At 46.0% G+C, this 21,741-nt stretch overlaps 1 protein-coding gene across 1 annotated transcript in view; it reads left to right on the forward strand.

Moving 5' to 3' along the window:
- IQCH (IQ motif containing H) overlaps positions 1-21,741 on the forward strand; it is a 192,313-nt gene that overhangs the window by 164,530 nt on the left and 6,042 nt on the right. The window contains exons 17-20 of the mRNA XM_036017373.1: positions 238-408; positions 9,207-9,329; positions 15,767-15,828; positions 21,405-21,513. Coding sequence (XP_035873266.1) covers positions 238-408; positions 9,207-9,329; positions 15,767-15,828; positions 21,405-21,513 — 465 coding nt within the window. The remainder of the gene's footprint in view (positions 1-237; positions 409-9,206; positions 9,330-15,766; positions 15,829-21,404; positions 21,514-21,741) is intronic.

Raw genomic sequence — 21,741 nt, forward strand, 5'->3', positions numbered from 1 at the left:
CCAGGTGTTTCTACTTGTGTAACCTCCCACGAGAACCTTGGGTCTTCTGATTACAGTCAGACTGGAGGCTCCAGCCCTCTGCTGCTGGAAGTAGAAACAGAAGCAAAAACATCCACTCCGTGAAGTCACATGTCCGCTGGTTCAGTTGGGTCTGGTGTGGGCTGGGCTGGACGGGGTGGGTGTGACTTTCTCCCCCCAGGGGCTAACCTGTTCTAACCATGCTCCTGTTTTACTCAGGTGTGGGCAACAGGCCTCGACCTCTCCTACAGTGACCAGCTGGCCCTGACTCAGCTCACCTTATACCTGACCGATGGCCACCTGGACTGCAGTTTTAGCTCCCTCACAGTGCCCCGCCCGGTTCTCGAGAAAGAGAAGAAAACGAACCGTCTGGATGCCCTGTCGGTGCCGGTAAGCAACAGAAGTTTCCCGACGCCCCGTGTTCAGCCACCCTCAGCCACCGCTCACCGGGTCCTGGAGGTGCCAGGTGCTTCGAGTTTAGAGAGAGGCCAGAACCTCGGGCAAGTCAACCTCTTAGAAACGGCCTTTTGGCATACGAATGCATTGGTCAATGGAAAGGGGAGCGAGCATTCCAGAAAGAGGAAGAGCTAGGTGGAAGGGCAAGAGAGCAGAGGTTTTCAGGGGCACACCTGCTTGGCATTTCCCTCAGTTCTCTTCTCAGCTCACATTCCCAGGCAAGTACATCTATACCCGCTGCTTCAGTTCCCAGGAACTTCTCACAAACCCATATTTTTCTAGCCCCTACTTTTTTTTTTTTTTTTTTTTTGAGCTTCAGACTCCTAGACCCGATATTCTACAGAACTTCTCTATGAAGTCCTCAGGGTCAAACTACCACAAACTGCATTCATTGTTTCCCATCCTGTACTTCCTTTTGGCAGGCCAGGCCCAAGGCTGACTGGCCACCCCGTTCTCCCACTCCCAGTCAGCAGCCAGCACATGCTGGTGCTAGCTGCTAAAACGTCTCACCTCCCCACCTCTGACTCCTCCTCTCCCTCCATGAACAAACTGCCTTAGTTTTGGCTTTCATTGCCTCGCACCAGCATGGCAACACCTCCTCACCTCCTCACCTCCTCACTAAGGTCCCTGTTTCCTGTCTCTCCTTCAGCCCAAATACATACACAGTCAGGTGGCCAAGGTGAGATGCAAATCCGAGCATGTGGCTCCCGTACCTGTGATTCTGAAAGACTCCTCTCGTCTTCAGAAAAACCCCAACTTCCCGGCCGGGTCAGTGGGGCCTCTCACAATCTGCCTCTTCCCACTGCCCCACTCACCCATCTCACCTTCAGCCCAGCTCTGGGATGGCTGAGGCTCACCAACCTCAGAACCCCGGGTAACAAAGGGTGGATCTCCATGGGGACAGGGGGCTGGGTGAGCCATAGGCAATGAAAAAAAAGGCCCCTTGTATACAGGTGGGACAGGAGAGTGTGTGGACTCCCTGGCCACAGCTGCTCTGACATCTGCCAGAGGGTTCCTTCTGCCTCTGCAACAGTGGGCTTCACACCCTTTTTGCAAATGAAACTCTACCTGAGATCCCAATACATCAAACAGATAAAAGAGGAATTCCAGTGATGAATAGGACCCCACACTGGTGCCTTAGAGGGACCTCTTCAGAGCATCCTCTCCTGCCTCTGCGCTGAGCCTCTTTGGGACCAGGAGATGCCTCTGGATTTAAAGAGCCCTTGTTCAACAGTCCCCCCAGGGCCGCCGCAGTCATCTCCCTGGGCAGGAACTCAGTGTGCACTTGGAAGGGTAGCTTGGAGGGTGCCAGGTGTCTTGGGGGACTTAGGCAGTAGCCTTTTTCTCCTCTCCAATCCACTTGTCCTGAGAGGTGCCCTTGCTCACAGGAATCTCCTGATCTTTTTCCTTTTTAAGAAGGGAGGTCAAGTTGGACTGGGGAAACAGTCACATTTTAATTAGGTCCCAGGACCTGCTGAGAATCTCTGAGGTCTGACCCAACCCATGACCTCTATCCTCAACAAGGGGGCCTACAGGACCCTGAGTTTAACTCCCAGCTGGGACAGCAGGAAAACGTGGGTCCTTCTGCATTGCAAACCTGACTCCACAACATTCCTAACATGAAGCTGGAAGCTGAGTTAGTATTCAACAGGAAACGTGCAAAGACAATTTGCTGCATTTAAGTGTGTGGCTTTAGAAGGCTATAAGCAGAAATTGTACTTAGAATTAGAAGCATTCGCTCATTTTCCCCATCTTGCCTATAGGTTTCAATCCTAGCTACAGGCAACATGCGGGAATTCTCCTGTGATCAAGAGTCTTAAACACTTCCAGGAATTGCTTGCACTCGAGAGGGAAGCATTATGATCTTCAATAATTCAAATGTCCCTGCTGTCACTGAAGAAAAGCCATGCAGGTTTTTTGATGTCGGGGTGAATTGAAAGTGCTTTGGGTTTTGGGAAGATAAATGAGGGTTCACCCCTTGACACCCCTGTGTGTGCATGTGTGTATGTACACACATGTTCCCATGCATGTGCACATGTGCGATAGGCAAATTTTTAAAAAAGCATGCACGCTTGCACGCACAGTGCAATTTACAACCAAACTGAAGCTTCCCGAACCAGTGTGAACAGACTGTGATGCCGCCAGGTTCATGATCAGTCCGCCGACAGCCCCCTGTGGAGACTGGAGAAAAAGGAAGTGTGCGGATGAGCCATGATGAGGGCGCATTCAGAACTAACCCCTATAAAGTGCTTCATGTGGGCCTGTTCCTTTAAGTCACGTGCAATGCAGAGGGGGAGTGAAAACTTTCCTGGGCTTCACGAAGAGCTGTTGCCCCACGACAGAGACAGGTAGCAAGGAGCTGCCGTTCAGACCCATGGGGACCAGGTGTGCAGGTTTCCGAGCCAGCGTCCTCTGCAGACAACCAGCCGAATGCAGAAACCAGGTCTGATGAGGCCCAGAGAAGCAAGTTTTACAAATGAAAAGGAGTCACCTAACAACTTTTGAACTTTTAATTAATGTTCTGTCAGAATAGACATGAATCGTTACCCTTTTCTACCTGTTTTTACGCCTCCTCACCACGTGTGGCCCCTCCGCACCGCAGCTGGCGAGTGGCCAAGAGGGACCATCTCTGCGAACATCTTAAAACAACCCAAGTCATTTATAAGCATTTTTAACAGCACATGGTCTGTAATGAATGATTAAGTAAAACCTTTTGTGTTAAATTATGATGTTAATAATGATTCTGTCTCCTGTAATTTATTACGAATTCTCAAATGCTTCGGGTTTGATTTTGATAGAATGCAACAACAACGAAGTTTATGTGATGACTTTATTTTTAGAACTCCTCCTTTGAAGGCACACATTTCCCCCACTGCTGCTGCTACTGTAATTATGTACAAGGCCAATCACTCATTAGAGTTAGGATACATTATCTTCTAGACAGATGAGGCTAAATAAGCAGCACATTAATAATTCAGAGAGTAGTTCATTATGCATGTGGATGCCTGCTTCATAACTGAAATAAGGCCTTCATCAGCCTCTGCCAACCCTTAAACAATAGTTCTGTGTTACCGCAACCACATTCAAGTTTACGCTTGTTAAACTGCTACTTGGATTATTTTATCAAACATTCATTTATTTGTGGTCCCTTACTGCTGAGAACAGATTTTGGAAGCTCCTTTTTTTAAGTTAATGATTTGAGCAATGGGTGTTATTAATTCTCAGAATATTATAAACATGATTAATTTTCAGGCAGAGATTTATTACATGAGGATTTCAACTATGTCAACTGAAATGCATCACTGTCAAAACGAGCATCATGGCGAAAATGGAACGCGCACTACACTTCAAGTGCTGGTGCTCAGAACTAAATCAATTTAAATTGTGGCTGAAGCAAAATTATATTCTCCAGTGGAAAGGAGTATTTCCAGCTTCCTTTATTTGGCTTGAAGCATTCTTGTTAGACTGTGATTTAGAAAGGTAGTTTAATAAAACTAGACTTCTACCGACAATATTTTGTCTTCTATTTTTTTTCCCCTTGTTTTACTAGAAGAGGCTAACCCTCGGGCATTCCCACACATTCCAAATGTGGCCCGTGGGCATTTGGAGTGAAGAGCACTGGTCAGAAGTCAAGGGTCATGCATTCGGATCCTCTGCCTGCCTCAGTTTCCTCATTTATAAAATAAGGGAGGACCACGTGACCCCCAAGGTCTCTTGAGAGATTTGATTTTATGGGGCCTGTAAAATGGGACTCTATGCCAGGCCTGGCCCAGGCAGCCTTGGGTACAGTAGGGTGCTGGGGGGCGGGGCATTTCCTGTAAGTGGACACAGAAAGGGCCCATCCCTCCATACCTCAGCCTTCCATTAAAAGGTCTTTCTCTTGCAGAATCTTTTAGAAGGACGTAATAATGTTTTGACAGGTCCCTTCCTAAGTTCTCATCGGCCATTCCCTTAGCTTTCAGTTAATACTTTCAGCAAGAATCAACTGGAAGTAAATTCAGCAAGTATTTACTCACTGTCCTTTGTGCCAGACACACTCCTAAGCCCAGAGGCCATAGGGATGAGGAGCAAAGAGCTCCAGCTTTATTAAAGAACACAGATAGGTCAGCAGATAACTACAAGGCATATAATAATATGATGATAACACTCAAAATGTATTGAGCCTTGACACCACTCCAGGTACTTTAACTAAGCACTTTACATGAATCTTTATAGAACCCAATATATTAGGCAGGTGCTGTTATTATGCTTGTTTTCAAATAAGAAGGCTGAGGTTAAGAAATGTTAAGCAACTTGTGGAAGGTCACTCAGCAAGCAGGAGTGGGGGCCGAGACAGAAGGAGCCCAGGCCTGCCAGACGTCCAAGCCTGCGTGCCTGACCACTGGGCTACACAGCCTGCCTTGCGTTGGCTGAGAGTCAATGATCTGGTCCCAGAGAAGAGCTTAAGCTCATCCCTGAAGAAGTCTGCGGTGTCTGGTTGAGGCCACAAGAAAGCTCTTCTTCCAAAAGAGGTTTCATCTGCCTGTGTGATGAAGTCGCTTTCAGGCACATTGCCTTCATCCCCTGGATTCCAGTCTGCTCCGAGCCAGGCAGAGACTTGGTGAGCACTGAACCGGCCAGACGGACAAGGAGGAGTCTTCCGATCCCATAAAACCCCTGCAGGTGGTGATGTCCTTGGCAGACTTCACAGCAACTGAAGGAGTAGACTACACAAGTCAACCTTTTAAAAATGATGTTTTCTCTTTGTATAATGCTTTATACTTTAAACAGACATGAGCGTATTTGACCGCCATAATAAACCCAAGACATAAAGGAGACAGAGGTTATCATATCCATCTTACGGACTGGGAAACAGAGGCTGTGCAAAGTTAGGTGAGCTGCCCAAGGTCCTGTTAAGGAAGTGGCAAAACCCAGGCCTTCTGATTCACGTCCCTTTCTAATGACAAGGTTTATGGGACAGCTGGGCAGTTTTTATTTTAAATAATTTTCCTTATTCACAAAATTATTTTAATTAACAAATGATAATAAGAGCCACCCTCTTTTCTGCACTCTCTCTGTGCCGGACTATGTTCCAAGGTGTCTGCACACTCAGGTGCACCTCACGCCGCACTGCCACCTGCACTGCCAGGCTGGACGGAACATGACTCCAGGTCACTGATGACTTTTTCCCATAGAAACCAGAGATTTGATTACGTCTTTAAAAAGTAGGTCTATCACATATGTGCATCTTTATTAGCATTATAACCGCACACCGCACAATTATTAATTATAATTGCATAATTAAATATATGCCAGGAATTTCACCGAGCACCAGGTATACAAAGACATTTGGCACCTTCCCCACCCTTGAGGAGTTGAAAGAAATATAAAACAGCATGTACACGAGAAGAAACGCCCAGCCATTTGAGCAACAGCCCTGCAACCTGCTGCTTGGTTTCATAGGAAAAACTGCAGACTGGCAGGTCCAGAAACACGCTGTTAACAACACAGAACGTGGTCTGTCCTTGCAGAGTAGGACAGTCACTGAGAAGTGAGGAGAGGGAAACCTCCCCCAGAAGGAACAGAAGCCAAAGAGAGCCGTGGTCTGTCGGGAGACGGCAATGCCCCAGCTGGGCTGAGGCGGAGAGTCTGGGAAGCCGGGAGCATGAGAAATGGTTGGAACAGCCCACTGAGCAGGTCTGAGAGGGTCTGCCCGCCAAGCCAGGTGCTGGGTGTGTGGACTGCATCGTGCTTGTTTGTGTTTTTTTTAAACTTTTATGTATTGATTTGAGAGAGAGAGAGAGAAATATTGATTTGTTATTCCACTTATTTATGCATTCATTTGTTGATTCTTGTATGTGCTGTGACTGGGGATCAAACCAGCAATCTTGGCATATCAGGAGGATGCCCCAGCCAACTGAGCTACACAGCCAGGGTTGAACTATATCTTGAAGGCGAGGAGGAGACATGAAAGAGTTCTGAGCATTGACCAACCTGGGTTTAGGAGACAATCTGGTGGTAATGCTCAGAATCCCAGGGACCAGCAGGGAAAGGACCAGCCTGGGAAATTACTTTAGTATAGGTCCAAAGTGCTCTAGATGCTTTCAAAGAAACTGCAACAAAAATAGGAGCTAGCTACCATTTATCAGGTGCCAGGAGTTGTGCTAGATGCTTATTTAACCATCAGAAGTCAGAGATGTTCAATGACGCATTCAAGATCACACATCTAGCCTATGGCCTAGTGAGGTTTTGAGTCTCCGTCAGTGTGACTCCATGGAACCAATCCACTGCAGAGTGCTGCTGGCACCCCGCCTTCCAGGGAGGAAGGAGCAGCAGCTCCTCAGGCCGAAGAAGCCTGGGTTAGGATGGTGATGGTAATGGAAAGATGGCAGCTTAGAGACATATACCAAATGTCCTAACTTTTCTTTTAGATTCTGTATGACTCACAAGCTGAGGTCTAGGTGGGCTGGGAATTGCAGTCTGTCTCTGCAGAGAGGAATAAACCTCAGGACAGCCTGTCCTTACTTGCTGTCCTGAAGTAGTGGACACTGAGCTCTTCTGTGTGGTTTAGAGCCAGGATATACAGCACTGAGCTGGATCCTGCTACCAGATGCCTGCCTACCTCTCCCCTTCTCTGACTGGGGCCTGAGCTTGTATTTGCTGGTTTATATACTATGGCAGCATAAGACAAGTTTAGAAGACTAAAATAACCTTGGAATTATCTTGTGAATTCATGGTAATTACCGTGCAATTACATGCTCAGTAACCACAATGGAATTCCAGAGTATTTACAGTTCACTTCCACATACAAAGCCCAGGCCTGTGGGCCTCCATGGTGGAGGCTGGAGCATGGCCCGGCCCGGGGTGGCAGGGTGAGTGGGTTGGTGGCATGTCTTCTCAAGTGACTGAGCAGTGGAGCCAGAACTTCTGGTAGCTGGTTCCTATTATCTCAGCAGTAATTCCCAATAAGTCCACCAGAGGCACCTTCTCTTCCAAAAGATGTCCTCTGAGCTCAAGGCCTGGAGTGACTGCCCAGAGTTGTCCTTCTCTAGGGATGGTGTGACTGACCTCTGTGCTTGGTGAATCGCCTGCTTCTGCCCCGAAGCGCTCATTCACTGGAAGTCCCATGAATCATATCCTTTGAAGTCTCAAGTCAGAGGGAAATGCTATCCACTTACTATATACCTCATTTATCCATTCTTTCTTTCATGCAAAAAACACTGATTGCCTGTGTTGTGCTCAACTCACCATAGGTCCAGGTGATAACAAAGTACAGCTGTGGGCCACTGGCGGCTCAAACAGGTTTTCTTTTGTGAAAGGGCCTTCCCAGTGGCTACACGTGGCACAGTACCAACAGAGGCACACGGTTCAAGATGCAGAGCCTGGGGAGGCTGGCGGTTTTATAGATGGGGACTCTGCGCACATGTGAGAAGAGCAGGCTTAGTTAATAGTCCTGGAAGGGTGACCATCAGATGTGATATGTTACCAAGTGTTGAAGGAACATAGCATGTGGGAGAAACATGCCTCAAAAGTTGAATGTGGGATGTGTGTATGTGTGTATGTGAGCTGTTTGTTCTCCACTGGGTGCGTAGTCAGCTGCAGTTCCCCTGTGTGATCCCAGAGACAGAGAGAGAGAGAGAGGGAGAGAGAGAGAGGGAGGGAGAGAGAGGTGTCACAGCAGGTGGTATCAGGCCTTGTGATCTCTGCAGCCAGCTGGGAACCAGCAGCGTGTCTTTTTCCTTCTCCTGAACCAAGTGCTGCACTAGGGCAAGCACCTGGTTGACCAGCACTTGAGGTCCCCAAAGTTCAAACCTGAGCCAGATGCCTCCACTTTCTATGCCCAGAAGTTGGCCACGGCCATGTGTGCTGCTCTCCGAATTCCCAGTTACCTGAGGACAAACATAGCTTCTTGTCAAAGATGAACATCATATCTCACAGAGGATACGCTACAGAACGACCAGGATCCAATGCTTTCTCTTGCACATGTTAAATCTTAAATGTTTTAGGAAACACTGTAATTGAAACACTTTAGGCCTCCTGTAACCAGCGTCCTTAGGGCAGCGCCTACTGATAGGCAAATAAAGAATAGCAGTTTCCCAAACAAATAAGCCACTGAAATAACAATTCTAACAATTCTCAAGGAGGTAGATTACATTTAGTGACCTTCTTCCGAAGAATTCATTATGGAGAGGGGGAAAGCGTACCTGCTTCCCAGAAGGTCAAGAGTGACCTCATCAGTTGTGTTGATACAAGTACCCTTAACACCAGTGGACGAAAACGGCAGTTCCCCGAGGCAGTCCCCCCCACCCAGAAACACATCACCCCGTTCTACTCATGAGAAAAGCATCAGGCAAACCAAAACTGAGAAGCATTTTATGAAATAGCTGCACAGTATTCCTCAAAACTGTTAAAAGATCATCAAAAACAAGGACAAACCTGAAAAACTGTCACAGACCAGAAGGACCTAAAGACGCAAGACAACTAAATACAAGTCATAGGCAGAGGGGATCCTGGAACCAGAAAGGGAAGACTAATAAAATGGAAACATGGTATGGACTTAAGTGAACAGGAAGGGAGTGATGTCGTCTGTCAGTTCCGGCAAATGTACCATTACTGCAAGGTGTTAGCAATAGGGGTAAATGCTGACTCCATATCATCTGCGTAACTTTCCGTCCATCTACAACTAGTCTAAAAGCAGAAGTCTATGTAAACATTCTGTAGAGAGTCTTACACTCAGTCTCGGTCTTTTCCAGTCGCAGGCCGCCCATCGCTACGCAGTGATGACCACCCAGCTGAGGCACAACCATCTCTCGCTGTTTTTCCACTACGTTTTTCTCCAGATGTGTAAGGCCCATGGCATCGGCTATGACATCGAGGTATGAAGGGTGACAGTTAGCTGGGACTAGACCAAATAAATACAGGTGTGCGGACGATCTAGGCAGCTAATAATCTGGGGCCCCTTCAAACAGAGATTCTTTAAGCAGTAGTTGGATGTGTTCTTAGGGGAAGGCTGCGTGCTGCTGAGGGAAGGGTAGAAAGGCAGCTCCACAGGGGGTGGCACTTTGTCCTGGCAAGTTCAGCTCTGTCCCCAAACTTGCACACCCACTTTGGTAAAGCAAAAGCTCTGTAGCTCACCAGACGTAAGAGGAATTTGGGGGACCGTCTCTTGATCCCGAAGCATGCCCACAAGCTCCCTGATCCCACGCAAAGCTGCTTATCAAGGTCCATCTTCGTCTTAGTCTGCTCGGAAGCCATCACAAACACACAACAGAAATTCGTCTCTCACAGTCCTGGGGTGGGGAAGTCCGTGGAGAAGATGCCGGGCCATTCGGTCCAAAGTGAGGGCTCCCTCCCTGGCTTGTAGAAGGCTGCTTCCTCCTGTGTCCTAACACGGCAGACAGACACAGAGAGAGAGGGAGTGTTCTGGTGTCTCTGCAACCTCTTGTATAAGGACACCAGTTCTATCTGGACAGGGCTCCACCTTACAACCTCGTTTAACTTTAATTCTCTCCTTAAAGGCCCAGTTTCCAATATAGTCACATGGGGGTTAGGGGTTCAACCTGTGAATTGTGGGGGAGGGGCATGCAATTCAGTTCATAGCAGCATCCTTCTCCCTATGTATAGTAGTTTCTTCCAAGAAAGAGTTCTAATAAAAGCAATTTCTCCCATTTTTTTTGTCTATTTTTAATGATATTGATGCTCCCTGCTCAGATGGATGGGGGCAAGTGAAATATAATATCTCCTACCCAAACCAGAAACTTCATTTTGTGCCTAGAGACTCATGTTACTCAGAGAAATAGTTTCATGTTCCTGCACTTCAGTTCTGATTTTCAAGTCTCTGACACATGGCTATTCAAGACCCGAGTGACCCGTGCACTCTCACTTGTGGAAGACCCATTACACATCACAGCAAACATATTAAAGTATATTTACCTCTCGCATTACATGTAATTTATAGATAATGACATAAGAACTGGGCAATAACCAACTGATCAAATGTTTTGATTTGCAGATTCTCAGTTCTATATTTATTTTTATTTTTCCTACTTGAGGACATATAGAATTTTTCAGGGGTCAAGTATTTTTATAGGTCCTATAGGCTATGTAAAGGTCCACTTATGCTTTGAAAAGCATATAGACCTTACGCACAAGGCCAGCAGCGAAGAGGATGGCACTCCCGATGCTTGGCGACCTCCACCACACTGCAGGCCGGCAGAGAACATGAGGCCCTTGGGCTACGTTGATTCATGCTGTTTGCAAGCGTGTATAATGGAGCGCATATTCCCTTGCACATTACGTTAACATTAGTAAAATATAGGAAGAATGAGAAAAGCCAGATTGAACCGATTTACCTGAAATTAATTGTTACAGCTGCTCAACACAATCCCTTTGGAATTAAATAGTTTTCAGCCTCAAACTGATTAGACTAAAACACTTCCATGTACCAGAAGTTGGCTACATCTAACTTTAACGTTATCCGAATCTATCTGTTTTATTTTCTTCTAAATTATCAAAGCAGAACAAGCTCTGGGAATAGGCATATGTGGCAGGGAGGGAAAGTGTCCTGCCTAGAAGAAAACGTGCTCCATAACTTTCTACTGCCTGGAATTATTAGAGATTTATTTCTTTGGCTAAAGGCTTTGTATTTAATTGAAGTTCCAATACTCCTGGGAAAAGTAAAGCACTACATTTTATGTTATTTATACCTTTGTGGCTCTGAGTCGATCAGATTTGTTTCTAAGAACAAGTCTGAGTGCAGGAAACAGACCGCCATGGCTCCAGGGGAGCGGTGCGAGGTGTGAGGGAGAAGTTCCCCTAAGGGTGAGGAGGTGTCCAGATGGGTGGAGAGGCACTGAGAACATGACTCTGCCTCCAGGGCCCCTGTACTGTGCTGAACAACTTATACAAGATGAGATATGAGCCCTGGCCAGTGTGGCTCAGATGGTTGGAATGTCATCCCTTAGACCAAAAGGCCACGGGTTTGATTCCTGGTCAGGGCACATAGCCAGGTTGCGGGTTCAATCCCAGTCGGGGTACATACAAGAAGGCAACCAATCAGCACTTCTCTCTCACAACGCTGTTTCTCTCTTCTCCCTCTCTAAGAGCAATGAAAAAATGTCCTCAGGTGAGGATAAAAAAATATTTTTTAAAAAGATGAGATATGAAATGGAAGAGAAAGAAAACTATGAACTGAGGGCAATGAAGTGGTAGAACCATATGAAGAAAAAAGTAACAGAAGAAAAGACAGGATAAAATCCAGAAACTGGAAAAAAAACATTTTAAAAAATAAGGAGGACAGGATAAACAGAAAGAAAAAAATCAAATAACAAACAGAAGTACAAGAAGAAAGAAAGAGAGAAGAAAAACAGGGTCCTAAAAATCTGAAGAAAGAAAAAACAGAGTCATGTGACTAATTGGAAAATTTGGAAATTCCTCAACAATGTCCTTGCTCTAGTTTTCCTGAGGTGGGTTCTTATCTTTTCAGACTCTGGGGTCCATCCCAGGTCAGAACCATCCACTTGTCTTCTTAACTCCCTGTCTTAGCCTTTACAGAGCACCTACTACGTGCTGGCACTGAGCTGAGCGCTACTACTTCATTACCTCTTTTTATCTTCATATTTCTTTTGTAAGAAGGCATTGCTTCTAGCAGATCACACTGAAGAATTTAGGCTCAGAGAGTTTAAGCGCTTTCCCAAGGTCACACAGCCAGTCATTCAGTGGAACTGACATTTCAATCAATAGTTTCCACAAAGTCAAACATGACTCTTCTCTTCCACCAAGCAGTCCCCTGTGTGCCTTTCCCCCGCTAACAGCTGTCTGTATTCTAAACTATTATCACCAACCCATCTAAGAATTCTGGGAAACATTTCAAATACAATATTCCATCTAGGTACCCCTTTGTGTATTTCTTAGCTAAAGAAGCACAAACTTCTTCATAGCCACCATGACTACCTTACAAAAGAAGAAAACAGCTATGTTTAACCATCGGCTTCTCTAAGCTTCTATTGCCTCCTTGGGTTACGCTGAGTCTAAAAAGGTCAGTGTCACCTCTGCTACTGGCTCCCATTCCCAGTCAAATTTAATATTGGTGCCTTTCCCAGAAAAAGAAGCAACATTAGCAATATATCACTACCAAAAAGAGAATCCTTGGAAGTCCTTATCCTTGACATTATGTTTTTCTTCCCATTATTGTCCCAGAATTTCAACCGATGTTTCTTGTCCAAAATCTCAGGGAAAAACAAAAAAGGGAAATGAGATCACCATAGGAGTTTATTCTTCCTTGCTGAATACTGGAAGGGAGCATTGCCGAGTGTGTACGCAACGTGGTAGGTGTCATGCCTGGGGATTCTGCAGTGCTCCAGACTACCCCCACTGATATCCTAGTGAAAGGGAGTTTGAGTGAAGGCCACGTGGAGGAAAGTGTCCTGTTTACTGCCCGAGACAGTGTGGGGCAGGGCCGGTCCCCCACACTCGGGGGCAGTGTGCCATGGCCCCAGAGAGTTCCACCACCACCAGCAGTCATTTCCTGAGGCCAGGATGTTGCCACGGTGCCAATCATTAGGACTGTTCAGAACCATCTGATTCTCCTCCTTCTAGGACCACAACAAAATTATACATCCTCCTCCCTGTCCCTAAAGCCAGGAATGGCCCCGTAACTTGGTCTGGCCAGTGAAATATGAGCAGACATGAAGTGCGTCCTTTCTACGCAGAAGCCTGTGAGAGCTACTTCATGAGTTTCCGTGTCCTACTCCTGCCTCAGAAATCATGGACGTGCACTGAGACAGGCCTTCCTTCACCTGGGTCCCCAGGTGTTCCAGCAGTGACCGGAAACCCCGCCAACCCATGTGGGACGTGGAGCATGAGCCCAAACCACACTTCTGCTGTTATAAACCACTAAGAATTGTTTGGGTTTTTTTTTTTTTTTGATTACTGCAGCATAACCTAGCTTATCTCATTGATTCAGAAATTAGTATCAAGAAAAGGATGCTCCCCAAACAGAAAGCTAATATTATCATTTCAACATGCAATGAGTATGGAAATTATTGAGATAGTTTATTTTTTGTACTAAGTTTTGGAAAGCTACAACACATCTCAGTCTCGATAACTAATATCTCAAGTTCTCAGCAGTGCCACGTGCCTCATGGCCGCCACACTGGACGGCACAGTAAAGCACATGAGACACCCTGCAGACAGTCAGTCAGTGGCCCTCAGCCCTGGCTGCCCCTTAGAACGGCCTGAGTGAGGAGCTTTGCAAAGCACAGATGCCCAGGCAGGGCCAGGGGTTGGGTGAGGCCAGCGAGGCACTTAGCCAGAACACAAAACTTATGGGAGCACACACACACAGACCCTCAGAAATAAAGATGAATGATGTTACAATGCAATATGTGAAAAATCAAAATGAATGCAAAAACCCATAACAATATCAACAATTTAAATGAAAACATACTGATTTTTCCTTTGTCTCAGGCTTCAAAATGGCTCAGCATGACACTGTACCCAAGGCCCACTCTAGACCAACAAAATCAGGATTTCTAGAGGTGGGGGGGGGGGCAGCATCATTTTTTAAAGCATTTGGATGATTCTGGTGTGCGGCCAGCATTGAGAGCCACTGTTCTAGTCCAATGTCTAGTCCAATGCCCAGATTTCCTGATACAATGGGGAGTCAGTAGGCATTCATAATTCAGGCTTGGGATATCTTTTACCAAATCCCCAAATTTTTTTCTTTTTGTACTTCCTGAAATGAGAAGTTCACCACTTCAGGGGGCAGCCATTTCCACTACTGGACAACACTGGTGTTAACTTTTATGGTTTTGGAGAAAACTAGTAAAAGGTAATTTTCAAAACAGGATAAAAGAATGCTTCTCGTACAGATATAAAATTAAACAGATGATGAAGATGTTACTTAACAGAAAAGAATTAAGCACATGTTATAACCAGTACAAAAAGGAATCCCAAAACAGACATCTTTATAGACCAGGAATATTGAAATGAATATGCAAACCACACAAAACTGGTTTTCCCACAAAGGGAGCAGGAAGAAAAACAAACAAAATTCTGGACAGAATCTGCTTGTCTCTCAGTCATCTACAACCTGGAGCTGCGAAATATCTCCCACAGAGTCAAGAAAACACACTGTTTTCCACTGAAATATGAATTATTTCCACACAACAAATTGCTTCTATTTTCCATCATTGCCCTTAGAGCAGCAGCTTCAAATTTTGGCGGGCTCGAGAGTCACCTAGGAAGTGAGCTGAAAGGCAAGTCCCCTCTCAGGGACCCTGAGCTTGGGTGATGCCCACGAAAATGCATTGTCACGAGCACCCTCAGTGATTCTGAGGCAGACATTCTGAGGATCTGACTTCCCCAAACACCTTGTCCTGGACCAGAGAGAGCAAGTGTCGGTGGAGCTGTAAAGGGAGCCCTGTGCACTGTTGGTCACAATGTAAGTTGGTTCAGCCACTACGGAGGTTCCTCAAAAAATTTTTAAAAACTACCATATAACCCAGGAATTCCACTTCTGGGTATCTGTCCAAAGGAAACAAAATTACCATCTCAAAGAGATAGCCATACCCCCGTGTTCATGGCAGCATTTTTCAAAATAGCCAAATACGGAAACAACCAAGTGTCCACTGATGGATGAATGGATGAAAGAAGATCCATATGCAATGGAATATTGTTCAGTCATGAGAAAAAGGGAAATCCTTCCATTTGCAACAACATGGATGGACCTTGAGCATACTATGCAAAATTAGATAAGCCAAAGACAAATGTTGTACAGTATCACTTATATGTGGAATCCAAAAAGCCAGACCCATAGAAACAGAGAGTGGAATGGGGGTTACCACGGGTGGGGGGCAGCTGAGAACTGGAGCTGCGTGTTAAGGGGCACATGCTTGCCACTAGAAGATGAGTAGATCCCGGAGATCCAACGTACAGCCCAGTGATGACAGTCAGGATCCTATGTCGTATACTTCAAAATCGTAAAAGCCTGGCTCTTCAGTGTTCTCATTGCAAAACAGAAATAACTATGTGATATGATAGAAGGCTTATATCAAATGAACATGTTGTACACCTTAACTTTACACAACGACATATGTAAATTACATCTCAGTTTTTAAGAAACCCAACATCCTAGAACATATCTACTCCATATGTTCTGGAGACAGCCTTTCCAGATGTGGTTCTCACAGTATTCGCAGGCAGCTTTAGGCTTTGATTCAAATCCCTCTTAGTGGTCTTAGTGCGGTATATTTTCTTTACTTTGTTTTCAACATAACATGCTACTTCTTTTCTCCCCATTCAAATTTTATAGGACAAACAAGGAACAGTTTTTATACTATACGAACACCTGAAGAGGGACAGGCTGGGAATATTGTGAGTATGACGTATGTCTATGAGATGTAATGAGCTAAGAAAATAGACTCTAACAGCCAATACATATGATGCTTCTCACGCACTTGAATCAGCATGCTGATTTATTGGAAGTTAATCTTATTCTATTTAGATCTTCAAGTATTTTATAAAATGGCTTTAGATCTGTCAGTGGAGGTTCATAAATATAATCAATTAATTATCTAGACTGATGAGTAAGGCTCTTTTCAACAACACATTACTCTCAAACACACACACACACACACACACACACACACACAAGAAGTCTGACTGAGGGTGAACCAGCTCAGAGGCTGTAGTGGTGGGAGGCTTGCTGGCATACTGAGAAATGTGTCCTGGTGACCTTGGCAAGATGCCCCCACAAAAGGCAGGGTCCATAGGCCCTCCCCAGACCTGGTTTTGGCCCCAGTGCAGGCTTCTCAAGACACACACATGCTGAGAAGGGTCCTGCTGCTCGCACTCAGAAGGTTTCTCTATGTTTCCCTGTTTCCTGCAAATTTCTCTCCAGGGGGTACTGCAGGGCTAGCAGGGTCGTCTCCTCCATTGGAACTCAGAACTCTAGAGCCACCATCTTCAATTGTGTCCTATTTCATATCCTGGAATATGTGGTTGTTTGGTGCCTTTACGTCTTCCTGATTTATTGGGAAACTGTTTCTGCCCTACATGTCTCCCTTTAGAACATCACTCTAAAGCCATGTGACCTCATATTGAAACACACAGACACACTAAGATCTGGCCTCATAAAAAAACTGACCAAGTAAGAGCCAATTCCTATATTAAATATCAATGCTCCTGAACAGTCTCAGTTTCTCCCCAGATGCTCAGTCTTCTAGACGCTGGTCCTAACTAGTGCACACGGAAACAGGCAAAGATGCTCACAGGACAGATCTCAACCCCCATCCAAAGCACAGCCCTTTGTGTTACTGAAGTGCTATCAGCTACTGCAGGCACCATCTGCGCACCCGCACTGGTTCCTTTGAATTGATGCGAATGTTGCGGTTTCTTCCCTTTTGGAGCTAGGGTGTGGCTACAATTTGATCTAGTGCTTACAGTCTTAAAGCTTCTGATTACCAAGAAGAGGAGAAGCTGGCTGTTTGAGTCCTGCCCTCCAGCCCCAACCTTTCCCCAAGGTCCCGTGATCTTGTGAAACTTACTGGATCCCATTAAAAGAGTCCCCTCACTATTCATTTAGGCTCTCTTCCCCAGCCTGTCACTACACATCCAGGGCCGCAACAGCAACGGCAACTGGATCCGCAACATTCCAACGAGCACATACTCGCACCCAGGATGACAATGGAGCCGCAGCCCCTCTTTGCATGTGCAGGGAGGGAGCTGCCCTCTCTTGTGGATGCTGTTCTGTCCTTCGGCTCCCTCCCTGCCCTACTCTCACCTATGAGAAAATTTAAGAGCACTGAACCAGTTGTTCCAGGCACAGATCCAGGTGTGGGGCACACAGCAGTGAACCAAAGGAGAGGTGCCTGCCCCCACGAGCTGATATGGTGGCGGGGCGGACACTGGGTAACTAAGTGAGTAAATATGGTGCAGCACGTCCACTCCTGATGAGCCAGGAAAGGGGAGCAGCAGCTTACCAGTAGCCAGAGCACCAGAGACGAAGTATTTCCTGTCCTACTCCCTCCAAACTTGTCACTTTGATGCCAGGACTATGGCAGGACAAAGGATACCAGGCAGTTACTAGGACTGGGAAAAGCAAGCACTTAACTGGATTTGAGGTTGGCAAGCTGGGAAATAAGAAATTCATATAGTTATGATTCTAACTAAGCAGGTAAGGTTCAAGGTTCAAGTACACTTCTAAGCTCAGGAATTCAGACAATGGGTTACTTAAGTATTGTACAAGAACTAGAAGTCAGGCCTGGCTGGTATGGCTCACTTGGCTGGAACATCGTCTTATAGACAAAAGAGTTACAGGTTTGATTCCCGGTCGGGGCACAAGCCTGGGTTGCGGGTTCAGTCCCCCACAGGCACATACAAGAGATCCCTGGTCAGGGCACATATGAGAGGCAACTGATTGATGTTACTCCCTCACATTGCTGTTTCTCTCCCTCACCCTCTCTCTAAAATCAGTCAGCATGTCCTCAGGTGAGGATTGAAAAAAAAAAGAACTAGAAGTCACAACACAGAAACATGAACTCGCCTTGCCGGGCATTGGCTGGCGTGAAAGATGGACTGAAAAGGACAAGCTGGGCTGGGACTGAAACTGGACAGACCCTCGTGCACCAGGGATGAGGCTGGGAGGGGTGAGTGCCCTTCAGGAGGGGAGAACAGCCAGACAAGCAATCAGCCAGGAAGGTTCCAGCTACAAAGAGTGAAAGGACAACCTGAGGACTAGGTGGAAGGAGCGTGACTGTGGGAGCTCAAAGAGGAGGCTGCTTTCAGAGACCCGGGACGACAAGGGGACGGCAGGAAGTGAGCCCATCGGCGGAAACTGACACTCGGAAACAGGGCGTGTGTCCCAGAATGCGCAGGATGAGACGAGGACAGTGTTCACAGGGCAGAGGCAGAGATCCTGGGGTGGGCCCGGGGAAGCTTTATCCAGGTGGGTACTAGGGCACACAGGGGCCAGCCAAGAGGACCCCAGAATTTAGGAGCTGGAAGAAGAGACTGTGTTGTGAAAAACAAAACTCTCAATCATCAAACTAACCAAGCAGCAACGCTGACTTGATGCTGAAACCTACAGAATGAATAATTAGACCGAGAGGAACCCACCCAGCTATGCCTCCATGTGCCCCTGAGATTTCCGGCGAGGAGGCCCTGACCCGCAGACTAGCTTTGGGGGTAGGAATAGTCCTACTGGGACACCTTCTAGATGGTTATCGCTACTCATACTTCCTACATGCTGACATGGGCCTTCTGAGAGACCCCCCAGGGCCTCGCTACTCTCTTCTGTCCCATCATATTCTCGTTCCTTCCTGCAGTCCTAGAGCCAGAGTATATTAGAGCAAGGGAGGACCGTGGCTCTCAGCTGACCCTCATTATATAGAAGGGAAACTGAGGCTTAGGGAAGGGATGTGATTTGCTGGGGTCACACACTGGATTGTGTCTCCTGACCTTGAATCTAGTATTCCTTTCTCTACACCACAATGACTACATTGTGTGGCCACCCTGGAACCTTGCATGGAATATAGAGATTCTTGGCCTACTGTCAGGAGCTTGTCCACTTGTGCAAGTTTGTACTGAGCTGGCTGATTGACAATTGACTTTCCCTGGACATTAGACAGGATTGAAGGTTATCACCGAGCTTCTCGCTTGCATCCCGTTGTGCTTTCCTGAGTGTAAGATAAAAGGGTGGAATTACAGCTAGTGTATCAGGGATCACACACATTAAGGTGTGGACGTGGAGGTTCAGAATAGAAAACTTTGAATAGACAATGGCCAGGAGGTGGTCCTCATTTTCTCTAACTCATATTGAAAAAAGATGAATAGACAGAGCTTTTGTTTTCTCCCCCTTTGTGTTGCTTCATTTCCTCTGGAGACTTAAGGAGAGGCCTTCCGTGTGGTGGCTGAGCTTGTTTGGCCTTACGGCCATCAGGTGACACTGGGTGAAGACTGTTGATGTTCACCTCCTTAGGAAAGGCGAGAGCTCCAAGACGGGATGACCTTACAGACCAGGATTTTGTGGTTTAGCTTTGCCAGGGTAGCTCCATACCAGCTCCATTTATAATAGGGTATTTCTCTGAACAGTGGATTCTGAGGAGAAACTTCAGGGAAGGGAAAGTGAAGGCAGTTCTAGAAATGAATTAATTAGTAGACAAAGGGCTTCAAGTTCACCCAGCCTCTTGGTTCCCAAGCTTAGATCCAGGACCCCCTGCAGACTGAGGAGGAGTGGCGAGAGGGGCACGAATCCATGTGTGGGCCCCACTCACACATGCAGGCACACACACGTACCCTCACCTATAATTTGTTAAAATGCAGGCCTCAATCTTTAGTATATATAAGAATTACCTGGGGGGCTTGGTGACACCACATAATCCTGGATTCCAAACCCAAAGGTTCTGACCTTGTTGACCTGGGGCGGAGCCCAGGAGTCTGCGGTTTTAGAAGCACCCGGGGTCTGAGATGTACTGACCCTATGGGAAAACAACACAACTCCTTTTTTTATTTATTATTCTTTTACTGTTGTTCAAGTACAGTTGTCTCCATTTTCCTTGCACACAAACCCATTTTTTAAATGATCAACCCTGAGGTTGCCTTGAGTGACATTTATCCTCCTAAAAGAAGAGAGATTAATACTCAGGAGCTATAAAGGGTGGGGTGGGCCATCCTTGGGTTTGGGCAGTGGAGCTCAGCAAGTGTGGGAGCCCTGATCTAGCCCAATTCCTCCATTTCAGAGCTACAGCAGTGAAGACCCAGAGGGGTTAAATCACTTCCCCCAAAGTCACACGGTAAGTGACAGGACAGGTCAGTGACAGGGCAGAGGACCCTGGTCTCCTGCCCTGGGGCCTGGGAAGCTTTCCAATCCCACCCCGACCCAAGGGGATGCACACTCAGGTTGGAAGGCAGCCATTCTAAAAGGCCCGTGTCTCACACATAAGCTGGCTTGTTCTGCAGGTGACAGCTAAGGAAGAAGCAATTCCAAAGTTTTTTCCAGCTGCCTTAAGGGACAGCTAGCTTTCTAGGTTCACCCCCTCCAGACATAACAATTTTTAAAAAATTAACCCATTCCTTCAACCTATTCTTTTCCTTTGATAAGCAAAGTTTGAAAAATACCTAGAAAAAATGCCCTGGAGTTTTGTTTTCAGTTTAAAACTTCTAATAACCTTGTTGTCTGGGAATGTTCACTAACCACAGTGTAATTCTACAGGATGGTCTGCAGGTTGTCTTTGGAATCATTTTTTTTAAGATTTTTATTTGTTTATTCTTAGAGCAAGGGGAAAGGAGGGAGAAAGAGAGGGAGAGAAATATCTGTGTGAGAGAAACATCAATCAGTTGCCTCTTGCACACCCCCAACCAGGGACCTGGCCCCCAGCCCAGGCATGTGCCCTGATTGGGAATCGAACCAGCGCCCTTTCAGTTCACAGCATGATGCCCAACCCACTAAGCTGCACCAATCATGGCTGAAATCTTCTTAAAATGTGTGTTCGGCTTTATAAAGATAGCTATCCGTGAATGGGGCACATTCTCCTCTGAAAGTGGGTGGGGCACATTATAAGTAGCAGGGGTCACTTGTGTATGCAAAGTAGAAAATAATGCTGAGGTGCAAATGACTCTGTAGACAAGAGAATTGTTAGGCATGAATTACACTTACCAGCAATTCTATTAAACTAACTTAATTTTTAAAATGAGCTACTACTACTGTCCTCATGAATCTATTCCTATATACTGCTAAGTTGATTAATAAAAAATATTTATTACACAAATCCTTTTTGTTGACAAGTTAAAATGGAGGCTCATCTTTCATATCTCCCTGAAGATTGCCACCTTGTGAGATTGAAAATACTCATTAAATTCCATCACCAGACAGGCACAAATGAGAGGGCGATTGTTTTTAAGCATGTGAGGGGAATCGTTGGTAAACTCATTTGTTTGGATATCATTAACAGAACAATCGGTGAGGATCTCCAGGGGGTCCTCATGACCTTTGCTCGCAATCTCTTCATCATCCATCAAGAAATATCAGCACCTAATATGCAAGGCGAGACCAATTTTAAGGTGAGGTGTTAATTAACTAACGATTTTGGTTGATTTCTACACAAGGGCTGAAAATACCTCATGCTGTATTGTAAACAAGTGCTAAACCATTTTTTTATTGTAAGCAGTCATTTTTACAGTGTGCAGGGTCAATATTGTAAGGTTTTTCGCTGAACCTGTTAGTTAAATTTAATAGTTTGAAACTTTTGCTTTGAAATATAGTAGACTTATTTTAACTTGCTACCATTT

This window comes from Phyllostomus discolor, chromosome 1 (genome assembly GCF_004126475.2).
Source record: "Phyllostomus discolor isolate MPI-MPIP mPhyDis1 chromosome 1, mPhyDis1.pri.v3, whole genome shotgun sequence".
Taxonomy (NCBI): Eukaryota; Metazoa; Chordata; class Mammalia; order Chiroptera; family Phyllostomidae; genus Phyllostomus; species Phyllostomus discolor.